Source organism: Rhincodon typus, chromosome 8 (assembly GCF_021869965.1).
Source record: "Rhincodon typus isolate 14 chromosome 8, sRhiTyp1.1, whole genome shotgun sequence".
Lineage (NCBI taxonomy): Eukaryota > Metazoa > Chordata > Chondrichthyes > Orectolobiformes > Rhincodontidae > Rhincodon > Rhincodon typus.
Window position 1 is genome coordinate 51575458 of NC_063339.1, and position 19719 is coordinate 51595176.

General features: G+C 41.7%; 1 protein-coding gene across 1 annotated transcript in view; it reads left to right on the forward strand.

Moving 5' to 3' along the window:
• Nucleotides 1-18: 18 nt before the first annotated feature.
• Nucleotides 19-19719, forward strand: part of LOC109930362 (protein only RNase P catalytic subunit) — a 66813-nt gene continuing 47112 nt past the window's right edge. Inside the window, exons 1-3 of the mRNA XM_048600422.1 lie at nucleotides 19-1210; nucleotides 2373-2420; nucleotides 6091-6223. Coding sequence (XP_048456379.1) covers nucleotides 240-1210; nucleotides 2373-2420; nucleotides 6091-6223 — 1152 coding nt within the window. The 5' untranslated portion in view covers nucleotides 19-239. The remainder of the gene's footprint in view (nucleotides 1211-2372; nucleotides 2421-6090; nucleotides 6224-19719) is intronic.

Sequence of the window (19719 nt, forward strand, 5' to 3'; positions counted from 1 at the left end):
TCCACGTGCTTGGTCGTCACGAGGAGGCGGGGCCTGGTGGAGGGGGAAATCGGTTGAGGTCGCGTGGCCTGACGGTTTGTGACTTGAGGGATGTTTACAGGCGTTTGTATGGCCCTCAGGGCGATAAATATGGACAGTAATTAGACCCGAAGGGCTACTGGCCAGGGGAGAACACCCTTTCGCGGAACGGAAGTGCCCCTTAGTCTGTGATTACAGTGATAGCCCCTTCACTGCTCATCATGTTGGTTCAGCCTTTCCGTAGTTTGGCGCCCCGTTTGCAGCGGGTCCTTGGCTCACTCCCTGCAAACCAAGGTTTATCGAGGCTCTTACCATCTTGTGTTGCCCTTCAGCTATGCACTTCAAATAATTTAACGTCATCTGAGTTCAAACAGAGCGATGCGAACCAGAGGAAAACATCAAAAGCTCAACTAGAAAGAATTCACCGCGCTGACACCGGCTCTTCGTTTTCTGTATTTACAGCCGGGGCAGCCAGAAAAAGAGCAGAGTCCGCAAAAAGCCAAATGGGTGTCGAAATGGCTGATGCTTCAACAGTGACAAAAGTTACAAAAACGTTAGTTCCACTGAAGCCTTTAAATGTAGATGATTGGAAGAAATTGAAAAAGGAATCGTACAATAAAACTCGTTTTGAAGTAAGCATGATGGAAAAACTGCTGTCTGCTCGTGCTGATATTGATGTGGCTAAATCGCTTTTAGTTTTTGTGACAATGGAAAGTGGTACTGTTGAGTATGAACTCCTTCTGAAGTATTTGGCACTGTGTGTCCAACAGCAGCATCTGACTGAAGTACTTGATTTATATGTCATGATGAAATCTAGATTCAAAGTGTTGGAAATTGGAGCTTACAGCCTCTTCATCAGTGGTTTTTGCAAGACAGATCATTGGAGGGAGGCTGTGGTATTTTTAGAATCAATTAAAAAAATGGTTACCCCATCACCAAGAAATTATGGGGATATCATTATTTCTGCACTCAAGCATAAAGATGTAGAAACTGCATGGATATTGCTTAAAGAAATGGAAAGCAAAAACTTAAAACCAACTGAGAACACATTGCAAGCATTTTTTGATTATGGCAAGTCATTTTATGATGATCAGTATGAAAATAAGATAATGTATATCCTCTTCTACCTGAGAAACAATCAGATATATCCTGGGGAAGGTTTAATGCACAGTATCCACTCATGGTTTGAAAGGTAAATATTTAGTTTCTATATGTGCTGTTTTTGTGAAGTTGAATTGAAATTTGGTAAATTTAATGTGTTTTAACACACGATGCTGTGAATTAAATTCTATTACCCACATAGATGTTGCTCATTCATATTTGCTCACTAACACTTTTTATGGCTGTGGGTTTCACCAGGTAATTAGGATCAGTGTTTGCTCATTTATAGGATCTTTTTTGTGTGCCATGTGTTGCATTTTATATTATTTTCCTGGATTTTATGGCTTAAATGTAAATTTTTAAACAATTGAATCACATGGAATATCCTCACCATTAATTATTATTGTTGCCTGTTTGTAATAAGAGGTGTCTGTTGTTGTATCCTTTAGTTTACCAACCCATTTCAAAATTAAAACCACATTGGTCAAGATAACATTGTGATTATGAAAATAAACTTCTATCAACCTGTTTGCCTCTGGAGGCCTGGATTCTACCACTGTATCCACAAGACCCTAACATTGTGATTATACATATTTAATCCATTTGTTTGAAAGTGACTCATGAATGTGATCATTGAATCCAAGCTTGGACTCGAGTCTGCATCAGTTTGTAACAGCATCTAGCGTTGTGATTATGTATTGGTACTGAAAAGTTATTTGCGTTGATTCACTCCATTAATTAGTTTGTTTGAACTATTGTGAAAAACCTTTCTGTGGGATGTTAGGAACGTAACCTGTCATTTATACTAATCAATTCTAAATCATCAAAATAAAACGTTGAAGCACCAAAAACATTGTTCAATGGGTGTGGGATGAAATGGGCTCCATTTAAAAATCACTACCTATTCATTACAATATTATTGAGATTGGGGACTTGCAGTATCTGAATACTTTCATATTGGTTAACACAAAATGGCTTGCCACAATTAAATTGCTTGAAAGGTGACTACATTTGGTCAGCTATAAAGTATGAGATCTGTGCATCTGAGAATTTTCATACAGAGATCCCAATTTCAACTACATTGTTAATCGGTATTTCAGTTTTATGTTTGTATGATCACACTGGCATTTAAGCAAATGTTAGGACAGTGTGAACAAAAACTTCCTTTGAGATGGCTATTTCACAATAAAAATCATTTTTAAGTTTAGCTTTTTTTATATTGCTGTTTTATACTTGTTATATTTTAATTTCAGCATCCCAGGCAACCAATGGGAAGGGCATGAAACAACCATATTACACAGGTATGTTTTTGTATTTGAAAGTATTCAAACTATCTCTTACCTTCTGAACTGTTTCATTTAAACTTGTTATTATTCTTGGAATATTAGTGGTTTAAACACTACAATTAAAAGAAAATTCACTATTTATGTACTCTCTCAACTTTTTTATTCCTGATCTGCTATGAGTTATATGATCCCAGCTAAGTTGAACTGGGCATTGTTATAATAAAGTCACAACCTTTCAAACTTTTACTTCCAACATGTGTTTTTTAAAAGAGGATAGTCACAGCCAAGGATGACTATACAGGTAGACTCTGCTGTGTCTGGACCCAGGGAACTTCACCTGTACATGGTGTACAGGCAGAAAGATTAAAAAGGAGATAACAACAATATGCAGCATACTCAACTCTTCTCTCAGCAGAAAACCATCTCCTGCAGACGTTCAGGAGGCTGGAATAACACAGCAAGCCAGGCAGCATGTTGAGGAAAGGAGCAGTCAACATTTTGGGTATTACCCTTCTTCAGGACTGGATGTGGGGATAGAGGGAGAGTTGGTAGCAGAATGGTGGTGATAGGTGGGCACTGGTAGTAGGTACGACCTTGTTGGTCTGGGGCTGGAAAGGGAGCTAGGGGGTGAGTGGGTGGGAGGGAAGGTTTACCATTCCAGGGATTATACAAATGAAAATGTTAAAAACCAACTGCAGTACTGGTCTTGGTGTGTTAGTGGCTTGATAAAAGCGAACTATATTGTTCATATCCTAAATGTGACCTTTGTATTTCTGTGTCAAGGTGTGCAAATAGGTATTTGTTAGTATAGAACTTGAATAATGCTGGAAAAAAAGACACATTTGGCCAAAGGCTTTCATTTTGTGCTCGTCAGGATATTTTGTAAAAATACCAGTGTCAGGGGGAACAACTTTTACTGTATGAGAAGAGCATGCAAATTAGTTGATAGAGGTGTTGCCTTAGAAAAAGCACCAATTAAATGATTACTAACAGTTAATTGCCAAGGTTTTCTTAAATTTAAAACAGCTGCTTGGCTATGGTCAATACATTGTCTTGAGGAATGAATCAGAAAATGGCTGTTGCTTGTTTTGTTCAGTTGAAACAGTTGCAGTGTGTTTGTGAATAAGATACTATTGTAGTGTTGGGAGAGGGATAAATCTTGGTCTGGAAACTTCCCTTTCTTTACTTTGAATCTGTGAGGTTTGTATATCCATCTGAACAAGCAGATGAATTTCTCTTTAACATCTCATCTGAAAGATAAAATTGGAATGAAAAAGATGTAAAGCTTGAGTGTGCAGTTTAGCAGAATTAATATTCACTATAAAAGAGGTTCCAATGTGCAGGTTTTCTTTATCATTTGAGTCACTTTTGAAACTATCTGCCAATTACAGCCATCTATGCAATCTGAGAAAGACATTTGAGTGAGCAGTATTTCCTACTGTATTCAGTTCGTAATCTGAAACTTACTAAGAAGAAACAGCAATGTGTTGTCATAGTAATGCCTTGTGATTCCCTCATGATCAAACAGGAAGGCATTTTGCAGAGACCCTGAAACAGGCAATTCATTTTTCTTTTTGATAGAAGAGATGAGTACATGTCGAATAAGGTTAAGTAGGCATAAATCTCCTATTTCTATGCGCTCCCCCTCTGCCAAATATTCTGCATTTTGCACAAAAGATTTCTGTATCCATTGGGATGCAATTTTGCCCCTTTGCAGACGTCCACACAAAGCTAAGTTTCCATATAGTGCATTTAAGCAGAAGACAATTTGGCATGTTATGAAAACCTGAACATATCTAAAATTGCCACCCAGCACCAATTGTTGTATTACAGTTTTCTGTCTTCACTAAAGAGGATACAAATAATCTTCAGGAAATGCTAGAAGGACAGAGGGTCAAGCATGAAGGAGGAACTGAAGGAAATCCTTATCAGTCAAATGGTGTTGGGGAAATTGATGGGATTAAAACCTGTTAAGTCCTCAGGGCCTGATGCTGTACATCCCAGACTACTTAAAGAAGTTGCCCTATAAATAGCGGATGCATTGGTGATCATTTCCAGCAATCTATAGACTCTGGAAGAGTTCTAATGGACTGGAGGGTAGCTAATGTAACTCCACTCTTTAAAAAAATGAGGGAGAGAAAATGGGAAATTATAGGCCAGTTAGTCCGACAGCGGTATTGGGGAAAATGCTGGAGTCATTTGTTAAGGATGTAATAACTGAGCATTTGGAAAGTGGTGACAGAATCAGTCCTTGTCAGCATGAATTCACTAAAGGGAAATAAAGCTTGACAAATCTTCTGCCATTTCTTGAGGATGTGACCAGTAGAGTAGATAATGGTGAATCCGTAGATGTTGTGCATCTGGACTTTCAAAAGGTTTTTGTCAAGGTTCCACACGAGATTAGTAAGGAAAATGAAAGCTCATGGTATCAAAGGTAATGTATGGACATGGATAGGAAACTGCTTGGTAGACAGGAAGCAGCAAGTTGGGTCCTTTTCATAGTGGCAGGCAGTGATGAGTGGGGTGCTGCAGGGTTCAGTGCTGGGACCTCAGTTGTACACAATATACATTAACAATTTGGATGAAGGAATTGAATGCCACATCTCCAAATTTTCAGATGAGACAAAACTGGGTAGCAGTGTACGCTGTGAGGAGAATGCTAAGAGGTTGCAGGGTGACTTGGATAGATTGGCTGAGTGAGCAAATACTGGCAAATGCAATATAATGTGGATAAATGTGAGGTTATCCACTTTGCTCACAAAAACAGGCAGGCAGATTATTATCTAAATGGTGCAGTTTAGGAAAGGGTGAAGTGCAACAAGACCTGGGTGTCATGGTGGAACAGTTGCTGAAGGTTGACACGCAGGTGCAGCAGACAGTGAAGAAAGCTAATGGAATGCTCTCCTTCATAGCAAGAGTATTTGAGTATCAGAGTAAGGATGTCTAGCTGCAGTTATACAGGGCTTTGGTGAGGCCAAACCTTGAGTGTTGTTGCAGTTTTGGTCTCCTAGTCTGAGGAGGGATATTCTTGCTACTGGGGGAGTCCAGCGAAGGTTTACCAGACTGATTCCCGGGATGACAGGACTAACATAGGAGGAAAGAGTAGATCGACTAGACTTGTATTTGCTGGAATTTAGAATAATGAGGAGGGGGTGGGTGGTGGCGGGTGTGGATCTCGTAGAAAATCCTGATGGGACTGGACAGGCTAGATGCAGGAAGAATGTTCCCACTGTTGGGGAAGTCCAGAACAAGGGGTCAAAGTCTAAGAATAAGGGGTGAACCATTCAGGACTGAGGTGAGGATGAATTTCTTCACTCAGAGTTGTGAACCTGTGGAACTCTCTCCCACAGAAAGCTGTTGGGGCCAATTCATTGGATAGAGGGAGCTGGATGTGGTCCTTACTGCTAAGGGGATCAAGGGGTATGAAGAGAGGACAGGAATGGGATACTGAGATTGCATGATCAGCCATGATCGTATTGAATGGTGGTGCAGGCTCAAAGGGCTGAATGGACTACTCATGCACCTACTTTCTATGTTTCTGTAAATTGTACAACTGGTAGTGAAAATGAACAATGATGCATCTCTTACTACAAATTGTGACTTTTCCTATTATATTGTTATACTTTTGTAACTCATTTCTTCGTGGTGTGCATGTGAAACTGATTGATTTGACTACTTGTTCCAGTGGAGAATGCCCTGTATGCAACACATTACTCGAATCAATTCAGTTGAGTACAGAAGAATATCACGTATTAAGAGAGTGTGTGATGAACGACATTATTCAAGGGACAGATACATTTAAAAAGACAACTCCTCAGGTAAGCAGTGTAATTTGTTCAAAGTGGTGTTTTCAAGTTATTAACATTTATAGCAGCTGTCTATTCAATAGTTTTTAATTGAAATTATTACAAAAATTATGGCCATGAATCAGTAAAGTTATAGAATTATTTGGCTCTGCTTGAATTCTAATTATTGTAAGATTGATTTTGTGCTTTGGCAGAGCTGCAAATATTTACAGGTATCTGCTTAGCTCTCAATCATCAAAAGATGTACAGGGAGTTTTGACATGTACATTTCTGGGTGCTTTGTCACTGCTCCCTAAAAATTTAGTTGGAGTAACTAGCATGTTCAGCAGAGTTTTCACGATCTCAAACCTTGCATCACAAATATTAGAGTTTCAGGGTAATAGTTTGCACTATTTTAGCCTGCTTTAAATAAAGCCAGTATAGTTTGAATGAAATTACTATTTAAGTAACAATTTAGAAAAGCCAACTGACTTCATGGTGTCATAGAGGTAGGCTACAAGTAATACCTTTTAAGGAAGGGTCATAGAGGCTTAGGAAAATAACTCCAGAGTTTAGGGCTAAGGTGGCTGAAGGTACCAATAGCATTAAAATTGTCGATGCACAAGAGGCCAGAATAGGAAGTGTGCAGGTAGTTTGGAGGGCTGGAAGAGGTTATAGAAATAGGGAGAGGCAGAACAATGGATGGAATTGAAAACAAAGGTGACAATTATAAAATCAGTGTTGGTAATCTAGTAAATCAGCGTGCATGGGTGATGGGATGGATAAGACTTGGTCCAAGTTAGGATATGGGTGGCTGATTTATGGATGGCACAATGGGAAACTGGCCAGAAAGAATCGCTGAAGTCATCAAGTCTCGAGGTAGCAGAGATATGACAGAGAGTTTCAGCAGGATCTGGACTAGGATATATTTGGAAACAGATGATGAAACTAGGCAGTCTTCAGTTGTAACGAGTCATTCCCACCTCTGACCGAGTATTAAGAAAGTTTGCCTACAAGTGACATGATCACTTGACCACATACTCTATACAGCTGCATCCTATGCAGCAGCACCACCAGCTTGTAAAATTAGAACTTCTTAAATTGATGGGCAAACCTGTTGATTAAGACTATTAACGTGTCCCCAATTTTAGAAGCTGCCAAACCAGTTCCTAATGAAACCTGTTTGCCTTTGCTAAAACCCATCATTGGGCAAATGCCATTATTTCCTGTTTTATACCTACAATAAATTATTAGCAAAAAACTTTCAGACTACTTTTTTTTATAATTTAGGCAGTCCTTATAATAGGGGACAAAGAAATGGCTGAGGAACGGAATGCATACTTTGGTTCTGTCTTCACAGAAGAGGACTCAAATCAGATACCAGAATTTTTGGAGGATGCAAGATTTAGTAAGAGGGAAGAACTGAGAGAGATCAATATTTGTAGAGAAATGGTGCTGGGAAAATTGTTGAGATTGAAGGCCGATAAATCCCCGGGGTTTGATAATCTACATCTCAGAGTACTAAGGAAGTAGCTCTAGAAGTAGTGGATGCATTAGTGGTCATCTTTCAGGATTCTACAGACTCTGGAACAGTCCCTGCAGATTGGAGGGTGGCTAATGTCACTCCAATATTCAAAAAGGGAGCTAGAGAGAAAACAGGGAATTATAGACTGATGAGCCTCACATCGGAATTAGGGAAAATTCTCGAATCCATTGTCAAGGATTTTATAGCAGAGCATTTAGAAAGCAGTGGCAGGATCAGACAGAGTCAGCATGGATTTATGAAGGAGAAATCATGCTTGACAATTCTGTTGGAATTCCATGAAGGGTTGTAGAGTTGACAAGGGGGAGCCACTCGATATAGTATATCTGGACTTTCAGAAAGCGTTTGACAAAGTCCCACGTAAGAGATTAATGTGCAAGATTAGAACATAGAACATAGAGTACAGCACAGTACAGGCCCTTCAGCCCACGATGTTTTGCCGAACTTTTACCCCAAACCTAAGGTCTATCTAACCTCCACCACTACCTTACACTATCATCCATATGCCTATCTAATAGCCGCTTAAATGCCCCTAATGAGGCCGAATCCACTACCCTCTCCAGCAATGCATTCCACGGTCCTACCACTCTGAGTAAATAACCTACCTCTGACGTCTCCCCAATATCTACCTCCTTTCACTTTTAAAACTATGTCCCCTCGTAAAAGCTACCTCCACCCTAGGAAAAAGTCTCTGGCTGTCTACTCTATTTATACCTCTGATCATTTTGTACACCTGTATCAAGTCACCTCTCATCCTTCGATGTTCTAAAGAGAAAAGCCCTAGCTCTCTCAACCTTTTCTCGTAAGACCTTCGCTCCATTCCAGGCAACATCCTGGTAAATCTCCTCTGCACCTTTTCGAATGCTTCCACATCTTTTCCTGTAATGAGGCGACCAGAACTGGACACAATACTCCAGATGTGGCCGAACCAGGGTTTTGTATAGCTGGAGCATAACTTCACGGCTCTTGAACTCAATCCCTCTATTAATGAAAGCTAACACACCATACGCCTTCTTAACAACTCTATCCACCTGGGTGGCAGCACTCAGGGAACTGTGAAAATGAACCCCAAGATCCCTCTGCTCCTCCACACTGCCAAGAATCTTTCCGTTAACCCTGTATTCTGCTTTCAAATTTGTCCTTCCAAAGTGAATCACCTCACACTTCTAAGGGTTAAACTCCATCTGCCACTTCTCAGTCCAGCTCTGCATTCTATCAATGTCCCATTGTAACCTAGAACAGCCCTCCGTACTATCCACAACGTGACCCACCTTCGTATCGTCTGCGAACTTGCTAATCCAACCTTCCCCTCCTTCATCCAAATCATTTACAAAAATCACAAATAGAAGAGGACCCAGAACAGATCTTTGTGGTACACCACTCGTAACTGAACACCACGTTGACTATTTTCCGTCCACTACCACCCTTTGTCTTCCAAGGGTCAGCCAATTCTGAATCGAATCTGCCACATTTCCCCCTATCCCATGCCTCCTTACCTTCTGCATGAGCCTACCATGGGGAACCTTACCAAAGGCCTTACTTAAATCCATGTATACCACATCCACTGATCCACCTTCATCCATGTGTTTGGTCACCTTTTCAAAGAATTCAATAAGGTTTGTGAGGCATGATCTACCCCTCACAAATCCATGCCGACTATCACGAATCAAACTGTGCCTTTCCAAGTGATCATAAATCCTGTCTCTCAGAGCCCTTAATGCGCATTGGATTGGAGGAAGTGTGTTGAGATGGATGGGAAAATGGTTGGCAGAGAAGAAACAGAGTAGGAATTAATGGGTCATTTTCAAATTGACAGGCAGTAGCTAGTGGGGTGCCACGGCGATCGGTGCTGGGACCCCAGCTATTCACAATATATATTAATGATTTGGATGAGGGAACAAAATGTAACATCTCCCAAGTTTGCAGATGATACGAAGTTGGGTGGGAGGTTGAATTGTGACAAGGATGCAGAGATCCTTCAGCATGATCTCGACACGTTGGGTGAGTGGGCAAATCAAAGGCAGATGCAATATAATTTGGGTAAATGAGTTCATTCACTTTGGAAGCAAAAACAAGAAGGCAGATTATTACCTCAATGGCCATAAATTGGGAGAGGGAAGTGTGCAATGGGACCTGGACGTAAGGTAAGCTGAAGGTAAGCATGCAAGTACAGCAGGTGATAAAGAAAGCAAATGCTTTGTTGGCCTTCATTGTGAGAGGTTTTGAGTTATTGCAGTTGTACAGGGCCTTGTTGAGACTACACCTGGAACACTGTGTGCAATTTTGGTATCTTTTTCTGAGGAAGGATGCTCTTGCTCTTGAGGGAGTGCAGTGAAGGTTTACCAGGCTGATTCCGGGGATGGTGGATCTGACGTATGAGGAGAGATTTCTTTTTTTCTATTCATTTGTGGGATGTGGGTGTCGCTGGCTGGCCAGAATTTCTTGCTCATCCCTAGTTGCCCTTGAGAAGGTGGTGGTGAGCTGCTTTCTTGAACCACTGCAGTCTTCCTGCTGTGGGTTGACCCACAGTGCTAAGTGGTGATGGTCATAGCCTGGCATTTGTGTGGCACAAATGTCACTTATCACTTGTCAGCTATTGGGGAGGGAATTCCAGGATTTTGACCCAGCAACAGTGAAAGAACGGTGATATATTTCCGAGTCAGGATGGTGAGTGACTTGGAGGTGATGGTGTTCCCATATGTCTGATGCCTTGTCCTTCTAGATGGAAGTGGTCGTAGGTTTGGAAGGTGCTGTTTGAGGATCTTTGGTGAATTTCTGCAGTGCATCTTGTAAATAGTACACACTGCTGCTACTGAGTGTTGGTGGTGGAGGGAGTGGATACTTGTGGATGTAGTGCCTATCAAGCAGGCTGCTTTGTCTTGGAAGGTGTCAAGCTTCATGAGTGTTGTTGGGGCTGCACTCATCCACGCAAGTGAGGAGTATTCCATCACGCTTCTAACTTGTGCCTTGTAGATGGCGGACAGGCTTTGAGGAGTCAGGAGGTGAGTTACTCGCCGCAGTATTCCTAGCTTCTGGCCTGCTCTTGTACCCACTGTGTTAATGTGGTGAGTCTAGCTGAGTTTCTGGTCAATGGTAACCCCCCGGATGTTGATAGTGGGCGAGTCAGTGAGGGTAACACCCTTGAATGTCAAGGGGTGGTGGTTAGATTGTCTCTTATTGGTGAGTCATAGCCTGGCATTTGTGTGGCGCGACCTTGTCAGCCCAAGGCTGGATATTGTCCAGATCTTGTTGCATGTGAACATGGACTGCTTCAGTATCTGAGGAGTCATGAATGATGCTGAACATTGTGCAATCATCGGCGAATGTCCCCACTTCTGACCTTATGATGGAGGGAAGGTTATTGATGAAGCAGCTGAAGATGGTTGGGCCTAGGACATGACCCTCAGGAGCTCCTGCAGAGATATCTGGGAGTTGAGATGATTGACCACCAACAATCACGACCATCTTCCTATGTGTCAGGTATGACTCCAACTAGCGGAGAGTTTGCCCCCTGATACCCATTGATTCCAGTTTTGCTAGGGCTCCTTGATGCCACACTCTGTCAAATGCAGTCTTGATATCAAGGGCTGTCACTCTCACCTCACCTCTGGAATTCAGCTCTTTTGTCCATGTTTGAACCAAGACTGTAATGAGATCAGGAGCTGAGTGGCCCTGGCGGAACCCAAACTGGGCATCACTGAGCAGGTTATTTCCAAGCAGGGGCTGCTTGATAGCGCTGTTGATGACACCTTCCATCACTTTACTGATGATTGAGAGTAGACTGATGGGGCGGTAATTGGCTGGGTTGGATTTTTCCTGCTTTTTGTGTAAAGGACATAATTGGGCAATTTTCCACATTGTCCGGTAGATACCAGCATTGTAACTGTATTGGAACAGCTTGGCTAGGTGAGCAGCAAGTTCTGGAGGACAAATCTTCAGTACTATTGCCAGAATGTTGTCAAGGCTCGTAGCCTTTGCAGTATCAAGTGTCTCCAACCGTTTCTTGATATCACATGGAGTGAATCGAATTGGCTGAAGACTAGTACCTGTAATGCTGGGGACCACTGGAGGAGGCCGAGATGGATCATCCACTCGGCACTTCTGGCTGAAGATTGCTGCGAATGCTTCAGCCTTATCTTTTGCGCTGATGTGCTGGGCTTTTCCATCATTGAGGATGGGGATGTTTGCGGAGCCTCCTCCTCCAGTGAGTTGTTTAGTTGTCCACCACCATTCACGACTGGATGTGGCAGGACTGCAGAGCTTAGATCTGATCCGTTGGTTGTGGGATCACTTAGGTCTGTCTGTCACTTGCTGCTTTGGCGTGCACGTAGTTCTGTTTAGTGGTGTCACCAGGTTGACACCTTATCTTCAGGTATGCATAGTGCTGCTTTTGGCATGTCCTCCTGCATTGTCCATTGAACCAGGGTTGATCCCCTGGCTTGATGGTAATAGTTGAGTGGGGATATGCCGGGCTATGAGGTTACAGATTGTGCCGAAGTACAATTCTGCTGCTGTTGATAGCCCACAGCACCTCATGGATGCCCAATCTTGAGTTGCTAGATTTGTGCGAAGTCTGTTCTATTTAGCACAGTGATAGAGCCACGCAACATGATGGAGGTTGTTCTCAATGTGAAGGCTGGACTTCGTCTCCACAAGGATTGTGCAATGGTCACGCTTACCGATACTGTCATGGACAGATGCAACTGCAGCTGGCAGATTAGTAAGGATGAGGTCAAATATGTTGTTCCCTCTTGTTGGTTCCCTCACTACCTTTAGGACCTGACCAGCTCGATCAGTAGCACTGCTGCCAAGCCACTCCTTGGTGGTGCACGTTGAAATCCCCCACCCAGAGTACATCTTGTGCCCTTGCCATCCTCCGTGCTTCCTCCAAGTGTTGTTCAACATTGAGGAGTACTGATTCATCAGCTGAGGGAGGACGGTCTGTGGTAATCAGCAGGAGGTTTCCTTTCCCATGTTTAACCTGAAGCCATGAGACCTCATGGGGTTCGGAGTCAATGTTGAGGACTCCTCAAGCAACACCCTCCCAACTGCATACCACTGTGCTGCGACCTCTGCTGGGTCTGTCCTGCCAATGGGACAGGACATATCCAGGGATGGTGATGGTGGTGGTGTCTGGGACATGGTCATACTCACAGGATCATACCTTACAGACAATGTCACGCTGTTGCTTAGCTAGTCTGTGAGACAGCTCTCCCAATTTTGGCACTAACCCCCAGATGTTAGTGAGGAGGACTTTGCATGGTCAACAGAATTGTTTCTGCCATTATCTTTTCCGGTGCCTAGGTCGATGCCAGGTGATCTGTCCAGTTTCATTTCTTTGAGACTTTGTAGTGATTTGTACAACTGAGTGGCTTGCTAGGCCATTTCAGAGGGCAGTTGAGAGTCAACCACATTGCTTGGGTCTGGAGTCACATGTAGGCCAGACCAGGTAAGAGTGATAGATTTCCTCCCCTGAAGGACATTAGTGAACCAGATGCGTTTTTCCGACAATCGACAATGGATTCGAGGTGATCAGTAGGTTCTTAAATCTGGACATTTTTTAAAATTCAAATTCCACGATCTGCCGTGATGGGATTCGAACCCGGGTCCCCAGAACATCAGCTGGGTTTCTGGATTAATAGTCTAGCAATAATACCACTAGGCTATGGCCTACCCTATTGACTAGGTTGAGATTGTTTTTGCTAGAGTTCAGACAAATGAGGGGGGGGGATCTCATACAGACTTACAAAATTCTAACAAGACTGGACAGGTTAGACGCATGAGGATGACTGTGGTATGAGTTAGGACGGAGCTGAGACATTTCTTCACCCAAAGAGTGGAATTCATTATCACAGGAAGTAGTTGATGCCAAAACATTGAAAGTATTCAAGACGCAACTAGATATAGCACTTGGGGCGAATGGGATCAAAGGTTATGGGGAGAAAGCAAGATTAGGCTATTGAGTTGGACAATCAGCCACGATGGTAAAGAATGGCAGTGCAGGCTCGAAGAGCCCAGTGTCGTCCTCCTGCTCCTATCTTCTGTGTTTCTACCAGAACATAGAACAGTACAGCATAGGACAGGCCCTATGGCCCATGATGTTGTGCCGAACTTTTACCCTAATCCTTAGGTCTAGCTAACCTCCACCCCTACCTTATACTATCAAAGCTTAATTAACAAACCCAAAGTAGTATTTGATATTACAATATTAAAAAAAAATTCCTCTTATGGTGATACCAATATTAACTATTGGGAAAATGGTTTCAACCAACACTGAAGACTTTAGCGAAGACTTACAGCTCTCTGTTGAAAGGTCATCACGATATGAAACATCAACTTTATTTCTGGATGGCTGCTGAGTATTTTCAGCACTGTGTTTCAGTTTCCTTGACTACCAACTTAATCCTGCAGATGGCGCTTTTGTTACAGGCTTCCCATGTATTTTCTGATTTGTTTATCAGTCTTGAAGCCAACACAGGCAAACTGATTTTTAAAAAGTATTAGCATTTTATTCTTCAACTTTCTGTATAAGATTTATGTTTTGATTTTAAACTCACTGCCATATGCAGAGCATTATGAGATAATATAAAATTCATTGCCTGAAAGGATAGGTTGAAGCAGATTCAATCAATACTTCGAAAAGACAAATCGTATAAACACTTTAAAAGGAAACAAATCTGCAGAGCTGTGGGGAAAGAGCATGGGAGTGGCTTTAATTGGGAAAATTTTGCAAAGCATGGCACAGACACAATGGATAGAGTGGCCTCCAGTGCTATATGATTATATAACTAGGTGTTCCCAAAGTTTCTACTAATAGCATTCTGGATACAGCTGCAATGATATGTGCAAAAGCAAAGTAGGCCGCTGTATTTGTGATTACCTTTTCACCTCTGCTTTTCCCCTCGCTCTCTGCCCAAATATGTACAGCACAAGTGAATTTGGATTATATCTAGAATGTCAACTTCTTTGCATTTGCACAGGTCATATTTTAATTTTATCTACTTGCACAATTTCAGATCAAAATGTGTCATTTATATTCCTTGGAATAAACAAAAGAGAAGTCTATTTCAATGTCACGTTTCTGATATGCAGCAACTGATCCTTTTCAAGAGTGAAAATTGGTTGCTTCACTAAAAAAAACTTTCTCCTTCAGTACTAAAGTTAAGAGACATTAAAATAATTAGAATAACTGTTAACCTGAACTAAGTTTGTTTAAAGTAGGTGTCAATTCAGTGATCTTTCTGTGCTTAGTTCCACCTAGTTCTAGAAACTTAGTATCTTTTTTAAAATACAAATTCAGTGTATTCCTGACAGCTTGTGTATGTTATGTATTGGTTAGTCAGACAGATCATGAAGGCCAAAATGTTAATTCTCAATTTCCAGAGTTAGTTTAACTAATCTAATTTTTGGCCTGAATATTTCATTTAGTACAATCACAGTATAGGTTGACAGATTATACTGCTTAGCCCTCTTTTGAGAAATATAATCGGGCTTCTAATTCAGTCTGTGGTTTGACTAGGAAAGTGTGCATTTTGGGTAACAGGTGATGGTGTGCTGCATCAGAATATTGAAAGCTTGTGGCAGCTTAAATGACCACTCATAATATACATAAAGGAGAATGGCAGTTAGGAGGAAGAAACTTCATTGAATATCCCTATCATCAACAAAGATGGAAGCAAGCCTTTGATTACAAAAGACTGAAATATTCACAACGACCTTCACCAGTGGAGTCATAGAGGTCTACAGCATGGAAACGGCCCTTTGGCCCAACTTACCCATGCCCTCACCAATTTTCACAACTTAAGTAGTCGCATTGCCTGTGTTTGGTCCATATCCTTCCATGCCTGTACCATCCATGTACCTGTCCAGATGTTTCTTAAATAACAAAATTGTATTTGCTTCTACCACAACCTCTGGCAGCCCATTCCAGATGCTCGCCACCCTCTGTGTGGAAAACATTGCACTCTGAACTCTTTTGTATTTCTCCCCTCTCAGCTTAAACCTATGCCCTCTAATTTTAGACTCCCTTACCATGGAAAAAAGCTGTCGGCTATCTACCTTATCTGTGCCTGTCATGATTTTATATACCTGTATAAGGTCACCCATCAGCCTACAATACTTCAGTGAAAAAAGTCCCAGCCTATCCAACTTCTCTTTGTATCTAAAACCTTCCAATCCAGGTAGCACCCTGGCAAATCTCTTCTGCATTCTGTCTCTCAGAATCCCCTCTAACAATTTACCCACCACAATCATTAGGCTCACTGGTCTGTAGTTCCCAGACATTTCCCTGCAGCTTTTCTTAAATAATGGCACAATATTAGCCACTTTCCAATCTTCGGGCACTTCACCCACAGCTGTTAATGATACAAATATCTCCACTAGGGGCACCTCAACTCCCTCCCCAGCCTCCCACAAAGTCCTGAGATAATCTTCAGCAGGTCCCGGTGGATTTGTCTACCTTAATGTGTTTTAAGACTTCCAGCGCCACCTCTTCTGTAATGTGGACACTGTTCAAGACGTCACTATTTATTTCCCTAAGTTCCCTAGCATTAGTCCCAAGCGATCCTTCTTGGCTTCAAGAGATTTCAACCAGTGCAGATTTCTAGTTGTCAATTAGTTTTCTCCAAGTGATATCAAAAAATGGTTGAACTTATTGAAGATAATAAAGTCTTAAGTCCTGTACACAAGATCTAGCTGCATTGGTCACAAAGCTATTCCATCACATCTAAAACACTGATATCCTTAACAATGTGGAAGATTGCCTGTTTATGTCCTTTCCATTAGTGTCGTCTTGTTTTCTTCTTCCATCGAATGTGGTGTCACTGGCACTGAATCTCATTACAGATTTGGTCCAAACATAGACAAGAGCTGATTTGCAGAGATGAGGTGATGGTGACTCACCTTTGCGTCAAGGCAGCCTTTGACAGAGTGTGGCACCGTGGAGCTCTGGATAAATTGAGATAAATGGGAATTCAGGGGAAAGTTTTCCATAGGTTGATGTCATACCTAGCATAAAGAAAGATGTTGCTGCACAAGTTCTTCACGGTAGACACAATCATCTTTCATCAATGACCTTCACTCCATCACAAGATCAGAAGTGGGAATTTTTGAAGATAATTGTAATATTCAGTGCTTCTTATAACTCTTCAGATACTGAAGCAGTTTCTGCATATGTGCAGCACCGCATGGGCAACATTCAAGGCAGATAAGTAGTAGGTAACATTCATCACACACACATGCTAGGAAATGGCCTCTGCAACAAAAGAGAAATTTAGCCATCCCTGCTTGGTATTCATTAGCATTACCTTCACTGAATTCCCATTCACATCCTTAGATGTTCTCAATGAGTAGAAACTGAAATGGATCAGCTATATAATTACTGCAGTTACAAGAGCAGGACAGAGGCTTGGAATTCTGTCATGAGTAACTTGCCTCTTGACTCCCACGGCCTGTCCCCTACCTACAAGGCACAAGTCATGAGTGTGATGGAATACACTCCACTTGCCTGGATGAGTACTACTTTATCAGCATTCAAATAAAACTATCTGGACCATCCAAGACAAAGCAGTCCATTTGATCAGTATTCCAACAAATGCTTAAACATTCACCTTTTCTCCCATCAGTGAGCCAATAGTACCGGTGTATATCATCTAAAAGATGCACTGCACCTAGCCTCCTTTGGCAGCATTTTCCAACTGCACCTTCTGCCACCTAGAAGAACAAAGATGGTAGGTTCATTATAATGCCACCTCTTGAAAATTTCCCTCCATGTCACACAGCATCTCAATTTGGCATCAAACTGCCATTGCTTCACTGATACTGAGTTAGAATCATAGAGCTCCTTTCCTAACATTACAATGTACCTGCAACATATAGACTGTAGTTGGTTAAGAAAGCAGCTCAACACCACTATTTCAAAGGCAACAGTGGCATCAAATGGCTCTTACTTAACTACAGATGCTTTATTTAGGTTCTGACAGGATCTCTTACTTCCAGACTTCCTTACAGTGCTGGTCCAAATATGAACAGAAGTGGCTTAATTCCAGTTTGTCCTTCCAAAGTGAATGACACAGCTAACCCCCAATGTACCATTTACCGCTTGGACCTAACCCCCAAGGAGAAAGAAGCAACTAATCCCGAAACCAAAACCCGAGCCAATGTTTGCACAGATTGCACAATGTTCGATTCCATTTGCAATTCCTCTAAATTAATCCATGCCTGCATATGGCAAGATCTGGTCAACATGTCAATCTAATGTATGTGGCATAACAATTAATAATTGTGCCTGTTGACAATCATCTCCAATAAGACAATCTAATCACTTCCTATTGCATTCAATGGTAATACCATCACTGGAATCCACAAGGTGATTTGTTGTAGATACTGCTGATGATGACATTTGGAAGTGACTTTGTGGTGGCAGAAGAATGACAATTGGTCTATGTAGAGAATATAAATTATTTTATGTTATAGCTTAGAGATTGAGCCATGCCTAGTTTTGGGAACAGAAGGTACACAGTTTGTGCCCTTCAGCAGCTGAATGGTGTAATTGGATTCTCCACATATTGGGTTTCTAGTCTCATTTGAATATTGCTAACTAAATTTGAAGAACTGATGAAATGAAGATGATTCCCAGGTTTATTCCACTACCACTGATGCAGCGGCATTTGGGTAAGTCTTGCCAAGGATCAGGAAAGGAGCCCAGAATGTCAGGCTGTTTGGGGCATTTGAAGAGGCAAACATTGGATTGACTAGGGGTTTTGGGAATGAGAGAACCAAAGTTTGGGATGCTGATTAGAGTTGGAGAAAGTCTGAAGTGGGGTAAATTGAACCCATTTGGGGTTAGAGAGATGGCCAGGATCAAGATGGGTCAGATGGATAAGAAATATCAGGGGAGTTCAACAGATGGTAAGCTAGACAGCTGGAGTCATCAATCCAGTTTCAGGAGAGGCATAGTTGAGGCACGAGAACTACAGTCAGATGTTGGCAGGGGCATAAGGGTATCATCAGGAGTTGAGAAGCAAATAGTGTTTGGGGAGGATTCTGGGATTCGGTAGTTCAGTGATTTATATTTGGGAGAAGCAGGAGTGCTTACACTTGTGTCTGTGTTAAAGGTCATCTGTAAAACTAGTTTCCCTGAGTACAATCTGTGACGCAATGGGAATAAAAGCAGAAAGTGCTGGAAAAACTGAGCAGGCCTGAAAGCATCTGCGGAGAGTGAAAAATACAGTTAATATTTTGAGTTCAATCTGGTAACTCATTAGAACTAAGATGGAGGTGATGGAATGGGTTGCCACCAGAATAGAAGGCCCCATATTTTCCTATGCATAGTAGAGCCTCTTTGTTCTCGCTAAGATGTCATTATACTTGCAGCTGGAAATATGCATATGTTTCTGTCTGGTATGGTAGGACTTTAGTCTAGATAAATGGGTACTTGCAGATGAATTTCTATGTTCGACAGAAATTGTTTTTGCTATTTTCCAAAAATAATCTATTAGTCTCATGATTATCAGCCAATATTTGCAGTTTTATTTTTTAACAGGAAGAGAGGTACCATTCACTTTCTCTGAGCATTTTGCTGGTTAAGACATTTTATATTTCTTGCATTCTTTTTCTTAATCTTCTGTTTTATAAGATCATTTTATACCATTGCAAATAAAACAATGCAACATTACTAAGAGTAAAACATATTCTTTTAAATTTTGTTAACAATCACAAAAGAATTTTTGTCTAAGTATTGCTTTCAACATCAAAAAACATAATTCCTCCCACCTCAAGCCGCACCTCCATCTCCTACCGACCAACCTCATCCCACCCCCTTGACCTGTCCGTCCTCCCTGGACTGACCTATCCCCAACTATCTAGACTCCATTTTCTCCCCCTTGGTCCAGGAACTCCCTACCTATGTCCGTGACACCACCCACGCCCTCCACCTCCTCCAGAACTTCCAATTCCCCGGTCCCCAACACCTCATCTTTACCATGGA